Source organism: Colossoma macropomum, unplaced genomic scaffold, assembly GCF_904425465.1.
Source record: "Colossoma macropomum unplaced genomic scaffold, Colossoma_macropomum, whole genome shotgun sequence".
Lineage (NCBI taxonomy): Eukaryota > Metazoa > Chordata > Actinopteri > Characiformes > Serrasalmidae > Colossoma > Colossoma macropomum.
In genome coordinates, this window is record NW_023494805.1 from 12069000 (window position 1) to 12077327 (window position 8328).

Sequence of the window (8328 nt, forward strand, 5' to 3'; positions counted from 1 at the left end):
TTAAAACAGAACAATAAAATAAAAAGCCTGGAGACAGACGGGGTGTGTGGAATCAATACATCATCATGTAATTTCAGTGGATTATGGTACAATTATGTTCCCTGACCAAAGGTACTGAGATAAACCCTTTAGGGTACCACCCCAGTGACAAAAGGGGTACAGTGACAGTTTACAACCTTTTTTTCTAAGCATGTAGCAACCATTCAAAAATAAGACAAACCTCTGGATCTTAGAACATGAATGTTTATTAGAGTTACAATTATGTTGGCAATGACTAGTAAAGACCAGTCAAATGTACCATTTAATCACTGACAGTTTGTATCTCCTTATTTAACAGTCATACAATTATGTACTGAGATAAACTGAGCATCATTTTTGATAAAAGTCCTATGATGTACTTGCTTTTACAACACCTTAAGTGCTGCCTTCCTTATCATGTAAAATATTTACATAACAGTCTTTACATTGCTGCAAAAGTAATATTCAACGCTTTTGCTTTCCACACATTTTTCACATTATAGATTATACTTAGATAATAAAAGGTGGCCATATTTAAAAAGAAAAATCAAAGAAACAGCATGTTAATAGTGTAAATTACACAATTATCATTAAAAGTAGTAAACTGGTAAAGATAACACTAATTATCGCGACAGGCGGTTCAGCTTATTGCCAAAAACCAACTGAAGCAGTTGATACAGTAACACACACGGTCCAGAGGGTGGCAGCACTATTCTTTTGTGCGCTCGCTTGGAAAACAAGGACACTTAAAGCACAATAGGCTCCACAGCTTTTAAATTCAGGTCATTCGCAGAACTAAAGCAGAAAAAAAAGATTACGGTTGTATAGTGTGAAATAGAATAAAATTGAAAACTGTCCTAACAACAAATAGAACAAATTCAAAAAGCTTTCAAAATAAAAAGCAACATGAGTGAAGTACTCTCACAGATGAACATGCAAATTCTAGTCCATGTTTGATATATGCAGCTCATATTTGATGTGAGAATATTTTAATGCCGTAAGTCTCTAAATAAAACCAGTGCAAAAGCAACGGAATGATCACACAAATGGGTGCTGTATTAACTCCACACTGGCTGCGCGCTCCGCTATATGGACCCAGCCTGCTCTACATCAATCATTGTTCTGTTCTTTAATCAGGTACTTAAAGGAATATTTCAGCAATTTCATCCCAATCTCCATTTGTCACATCCTTAGTATGTGGTCCATTATAGTGGACAACACTCTAAGCAGAAAAGAACACAGAACCTATTGACTCAAGACTCATTTAAGATAGAAGTCATCAGGCAGCTGCTTGGTCAGTGAATGTTTGTGCAGAATCCTTCACTTCATGAATTCATCAGCCAAAGGTACCTCAACAGATTTGAAAATATGGCTGAATTAATTAATTGATTCATCATTTGCATATTAAAATTGCAATCTGAAAGACCAAATTTACAAATCGTAAGAGCTGGAATTCAACACTATTCAACACAGTCTTAACAAGCTTTGAGTGCAGAAAATCTAACGTAATAATGCAGAGCTTGTAAATTGGCAGTCTAGCACACTACAGTCTGTGTTCAAGCCTTGCTTTAAAAAAAATGGATGTGCTCATCTTCTTGGAGAAAAAACAGACTAGAGCTTAATTTATAGAAAAACCACAATTAGATCTTCCCCCCAAATCGTTCAGCCCTATTTGATCAGAAATTGTCATGTCCATCTCATCTTAAGGCAGTGGTCTCCAATCCTGGTCCTGGAGAGCTACTTTCCTGCCAAGTTTAGTTCCAACCTGTATCCAATAAGCTGCCCCGTCCCTCACTCAACTCTAATACATCTGATCCAGCAAATCAGGGACTTGGGAATAGGTTGATTAGCTGGAGCAGGTGTAGCAAATTGTGGGTGGAACTCGCTCTGCAGAAGGGTAACTCTCCAGGACCAAGGCTAGAGACAGCTGTCTTAAGGCCTGCAGTGTTAGCAGTAATGGTTATGAAATTGTATAGGCTAGACACTGATTTCAAACTGTCCACTGTCTTCTACTGTATGTGAGTTTTGGGTCAGTAAGTTTTGCGTTCCTTTCTCAGTACAGGGAAAAGTGTCAATATTACTCTCCATGGTAATCAACAGTACCACACACTGAGAGAAAGTTGAAACTAAGCAGCCTGAGAGAAGGTTGAAAAATGCTGGAACATTCCTTCAAATTCATCTGTACTAGTGAAGAAATGTGAGCTTTTCTGCACCAGAAATAAGGAAACTGTAGTGGGCACCATCTTTCTTCTGTCTTTAAAATGTTCTCCACAACTCAAAAGCTGTCTTGAGCAGTGAGTCTAGCTATTCCTCAAACCGCTGTTGAAGAAGCAACACAGCTCTGTAGTACCATATCTAAAAAAACGCCAGGATGGCTCCATCACCCTGTCTGTACCTTGTCCTCCTGAGCCCATGCTGGACTGTGGCCGCTGGGCAACTGTGTAGCAGGAGTGCAGCGGTGGCTTTTATAAGTGCCTAAATGGCGGAAGCTTCGGCCGCACTGGTAACAGGAATAGGGTGTAGCACCGCTGTGAATGCGCATGTGTGTGTACAGGTTGCCTAGCTCTTTAAAGCGCCGGCCGCACTGGGGGCAGGCGTAGGGGCTTTCGCCTGTGTGCACACGCTGGTGCCGTTTGAGTCCGGACAGCACGGGGAAGCCTTTCCCACACTGAGGACAGGGGAAGGGGCTCTGGGCGCCGCTGTGGCTCAGCCGGTGGCTCTTGAGGCGGGCGGCGTGCCGGAAACGTTCTCCACACTCGGGGCACACAAAAGGCTTCTCACCGGTGTGGATGCGCTGGTGTTGTCGCAGATTGCCCAGGTAGTTGAAGTGGCGGCCGCAGTCACCGCACTCATAGCCCCCCTCCACCTTCCTCTCCCTGGGCACCCGAACTGGTGGAACCTCCGAGCCCCCCGCAGCCCGTCCCACTTCACCGTCAGCGCCCTCAACGCGGGATGCGGAGGAGGTGGACTGCATGGCCTGGATGCTCTCGTCCCGATGCATCAGCTTCATGTGCTCCTCCAAGAATGTGGAGTCGGGGCAGAGAGTTCCACAGAATGGGCAAATGAAGGTGTGAGCAGAGAAGTGCTGTCCTGAGGAGAAACAAGAGGCAGAGACAAAAAATAGAGCTTTATGTTGAGGCAAAACGTTTGCTTTTTGGATGGGGCTGCACTATTTCTGCCTTCTTAGTCACAACCTTACATCCTAATTGGCTGCATAGTATTTGTCATGCAAGTGTTTATGACAAGATATACAGAACTGTGCAAAGGTCTTAGGCATCCAACCACATTGTTTGAAACCATTTATCTCTGTGACAAGTGCATTTTGCCAATAAAACAGTACAAATCATTAGTATAGATGTAAATAAATATAAACACAGTAAAAAGTCATCTGAAGAACAAAGTTTGATTCCAGATTTCTCCTACCATCATATAGATTTGTTAAATTCCATCACCAGCATACTTGATCTAACATGGTTAAGCACTGATTAGACAAACCAGGAACTGGATGATAAATACTGAGGTTACTACTGTCTTACAATTTGTATTAATGTTGTTTGTGTTTATTCTAATATTAGTATTTTTCCTGAGCAAATAAACGCTTACTGCCCAGATAAACAGCTTTTTAATTTAAATTTTCTTATGTGCTTAAAACGTTTGCACAGTACTGTATATACAAAAAAAAATATGTAACTATGTACTAGGTGGCAAATTAACGTACACATGCCTGCAGCATCTGGTGGAAGCTCAAATTTTAGAAAGTGTCCTGTATATTCATAGCCCCCAAACTGTATAAGTTCACTAAGACCTCTATAGAACACTACTGTCATTAAAATCATTAGTAACATCAATTATGTTATAAAAACTCAAATTTATTTTACTTTTTTGACAATTAAACAGTCTCTTTTTTTAGGTCAGCAAGTCTTAAAAAACAATAAAATGAAAAAAAAAAAAAACACTTTGAGAACAAGAGAATTATTGATGTAAACTGTCCTAAGTTTCTTTCTTTCTTCCATTATTTGTTGGCCTTTTATTTGTTGCTTTGGGAGGGTATGATGGTGGCATTTAATGCTGTACAACGCCATCTGCTGCTTGTCTCGGGTGATGCATGCACATTTCAAAAATGGTCATCAGCCAGTCAAACAGTGACTTAGTAAAAGACATCACCTCTCTTAAGTGAATCAGTGTTTATTAGCCTGTACGCCTGTGTTTTTCCCATCTACCTACAATGAAATGTAATGAAAACCCTAGTTGTGATTTCAGTATCTGTTCACATCCCTAACTGTACATGAAAAAGTTCTTACCAACAGAGACATTTTCTAGTTGAATATATAGAACACCCTGTGACGCTTCAGTAAGGTATCAGAGCTTTATACTCTTGTGTCCGCAGGGAATCACAAAGCCCAGCAGATATGCTGCTTTGCACAGAGACATGTACACTGTCTTTCAGATACAGTATGAGTTTTATAATGTTAGGCATGGCTATTAGCCATTTTTGCCCCTAAACCAAAAAACATGTGCACCCTTTAATCCAGACCAAGTGCCCCTCTAGATTACTCCCTGGAGGAAAATACCACACACTTGAAAATGCTACTCTAATAAAAATTTTCTTTAAAAAAATAATAATAAAATGATATCGTTGATAGTATTTAGTGAATGTTTTTGGCTGGTGAAAGTGAACTGGTAGACAACCTTTAGAGCACTCACCTGGATCTAATCTGTCCATACTGTCTCCCACAGGGCTGCTCCTGTCATCCCCTGAAGAGGGGTGAGAATCCAGGGGAAAGGAAGCAGAAGGCGTGTCAGAGACCAGCCCCAGCCCTCCTCTCCCTTCTTCTGACTCTTCTACCTCTTCATCAGCCTCTCTGGCAGCTGTGACATTCTCACACTTCGACTCAGACTCACCTGGGTGGACAACAAAGCCATGATTTTGTTTTAGAAACCATTTAGCATATTTGTCACACAGACAACAGTTGTCAATGCGTGGAAGACAAAGGGCCTTAAGCAGTTTTGTACTTTAAAACAAAATGATATGTAATTAACATCACATCACCCAATATAAATCTGTGCTATTTCAGGGTAGATTTGTTAAAGGATTGAATGGATTCATTGTTTTTTTTTCCCCCTCTATGATATCTGAACCTGGATTTTCTTTCAGATAGTAGCCTAACACTAATATCCATTCACACTGATCAACCTGGGCCCAGCTTCCGAAAAGCATCTAAGTGTTAAGATCATCTTAACTGGTAGAGAGAGCATTTAATGTGATGCTCACTGAACCATTTAAGAATCATCTTCATGCAAAGATGCTTTTGGGGGTCCCAGCCCAGATTTTTATTTTTTTTTGCTGTTGCTCGCATTTCTTATTTTCAGAGTTTTCAGCCTTAATCATTGTATTTGAGAGCTGATCTTTTTACTTTTCACCGCAACTTTCAGCACTTCGCTGAGGTGACAGCACCTAAAAATGCACGTTTTTCAAAATGCTTCTATATAGCATATACCTATAAAGGGTTCTTCTATTGTTACAATTTGACATCGTAACAGTTGAAGAACCTTTCTTGGTGCTATACAGAACCATTTACAACACATTCTGCACCAATTTGAAGAACCATTTCACCATGCAAAGAACCCTTTAAGCATGAAATGGTTCTATACAGAACTATTGGCTTTACTGAAAAACCTTTGAAGAACCATCTCAATAAGTGTGGTTTAGCCTGCTCTGCTCTGCGTCCGTCTCAGACAGCTCTACCTTTAAAGTCCGCTGAGTTCAGCTCCACTCCTGCCATCCACTCGTAGTCGTAGAGCCGTTTGCTCCCTGAGGGCAGCATGCTGAAGAGGTCCTCGGCCCCCGTGTCGCTCCCCGGCTCTGTGGGTCCTCCAGCCCCCATCCCGCTGTCCGTCCACAGGCTCCTCTCGGGCTCCGCTCCACTCTGACTCAGCTGCTGCTGCTCACTGTCCACTTCAGCACCGCCGCCGCGCGCGTTCTTGTCCTTCATCAGATAGTCACAGATGGCGTTGATGTTCTCCTTCTTGACCACCGGCGCTCCGGTTTTCGCCTTCTTCTGGTCTGAGCCGTATTTCTGCCCCAGCAGCTCTGCTCTCCTAGAGAAGGCGGCCGTGTCCATCCCCGGCAAACCCACCTCGCCCCTGCCGTCTCTCTCCACACACTCCAGCCGCGCCTTCAGCAGCTCCATCTCCTCGGTCTTCTCCCTCAGCTCCATCTTCAGGACCCTTATCCGCACGCTCACGATTTTCCGTATTTCCGACAGGGCCGCTTCCAGCACCACCGTGATGTTCCTGCCGAGGTGCTCCGTGATCTGGCTGACGGAGCACAGCAGCTCCTCCTCGGTCTCCAGCTCGGAGAAGCTCTCCTCAGAGCGAGCCGAGGAGCCGCCGGCCTCCAGCAGGGCGGGCTGAGACTCGGAGGACTGTCCCGTTTCAATAAAGCCATGGTTCCTTTTACGGCTCATATTTAAACGGTCAGTTCGAGTGGACACCGCACTGTTTTGGACGCTCAACGCCAATGGACACTGCGAGCACCGTAGAGTTCAGACACAACTTCCGCCTGCACCGGAAGTTGCATTACCGAACTGCGCCCTCTGTCTACTTTCTCTGTGTATGCACTGATATGGAGCTAATGAGCCAAAACAGCAAACAAACAAGACGTGTTCTGAAAATTACATGACCCACTGTTCTGTTTATCCGCTATGTTTTATCACTAAATTAGCTTCATATCAATGACTGTTGATTCTGAGCTTCTTTTGAAGGGTTTTCAGTGCTCTCCTCAGAATAAAGTTTCATTTATGAGCTGCTTAGCTTTGGTTCACACTCTGGTTCGAGTTGCTCCATGACGAGGCTGTTTTGTGTTCCCAAGTTCCCTTAGAAGGGATTTTTCAAAATTTCTTCCTAATTAAATGGTTAAGATGTAAACAAAGTCATTCAGGGCGGTTTGGCGTGAAATGCTCATGCTCAAATGATCAGTTTATTTTAATCTATTAATGGTGGAGGGATACATGAATAGTGTTCGGCAGATAGTCCTCAAAACTTTTTTTTTCAGATGTACCACTATTTTACTCCTGTCAACATTGCATATAAGAACTCACAAGATGTCTGTAGGTTCACTGGTGGTTTTGGATAGTAACTAATATGGATATACTTGCATTTTAGACATGGTGACCACCACTGTAAAGAGTTGGTAAGTTTCTCTACAAATGACCCAGCTAGAAATATTTTACTCTAAAAGTGTTCTGAGAACATTACACACATGTTGTGTTAATGTTTTCACTGGGAGTTTTTTTTTTTCTTCCTGGAATGTTCTTCTGGGAACTTTCTCTAAAAACTTTGTCATGTAACATAATCTGTGGCCCTGACAACATCCACAAAACATCCTCTGAATGTTGCAGGTAACACGTTATGTCTTATTTAACATATAACCCATATATGTACACAGGAACATTATTTTTAAAAAAATGCTAAACATCCTTATAATATTCTTTGAACATTAGATTAAAAGTTTTCTTTAAACATTATTAGAACTTATAAGTAAAGTTAGCCAAAGTTAGGATAACGCTCCCCGCTAGCTGGGGAATCATTTCACATCACACTACTCTGAATGACTTTGTTTACACCTTAACCACTGAATTACGCAGACATTTAGAAAAAATGGTGGAATTTCCCTTTAAAGTGTAATTCCAAGGACTTTTTACAAATTCCTGCAGAATTACATGGATAAACAGTCATTCAGAGTGGTTTGATGTAATAGAAAGTTACTACATGAAATGTTTTAGGGAAATTTTGAGAGAAGGTCTCGTAAAGGTTATTTCAAATCCATCCATGGCACGTAGTTACATGCAGGGTGTTGTAAGGAACAATACTGAAAGATTTTTTTTTCAGATTTACCTCTATTTTATCCTTATCAACATTCCATATAAAAACTCACACCACATAGGTAGATTCACTGATTATGTTGGATAGTGAATAAAAAGGCTATATTTACACTGTAGACATAACCCCCATTTCAGTATCACTGCAAAGAAAATCAGAATCTGTAGTTTCTCTGTAATGAACAAGTTTGCATCAAAACACTTCGAATGACTGGTTACATCTCAGGGCAGAAAAGATTTAAGAATCCCCTTTAATATGATACATGAAAGGGACTTGCAAAATGGTTGAGGTTATGGGGTCACTAAAGGTCATACCACAAAACACCCTACAGCAGCTAACATACATTTTCAAATTGATTCCAAATACATACTTTTAAATCTGCCTTCATAGTTATTTAACTGATTTGCAACTAATAAAAGATTACATCCT

General features: G+C 41.4%; 1 protein-coding gene across 1 annotated transcript; it reads right to left on the reverse strand.

Annotated features, from left to right (window-relative positions):
* Positions 1–223: 223 nt before the first annotated feature.
* On the reverse strand, positions 224–6555 carry znf16l (zinc finger protein 16 like). The gene is made up of 3 exons (XM_036597564.1): positions 5765–6555; positions 4723–4920; positions 224–3108 (listed from the first exon to the last, which is right to left on the reverse strand). The coding sequence occupies exons 1-3, from the start codon at positions 6483–6485 to the stop codon at positions 2399–2401; spliced, it is 1629 nt and encodes a 542-aa protein (XP_036453457.1). The 5' UTR covers positions 6486–6555; the 3' UTR covers positions 224–2398.
* Positions 6556–8328: the final 1773 nt, after the last annotated feature.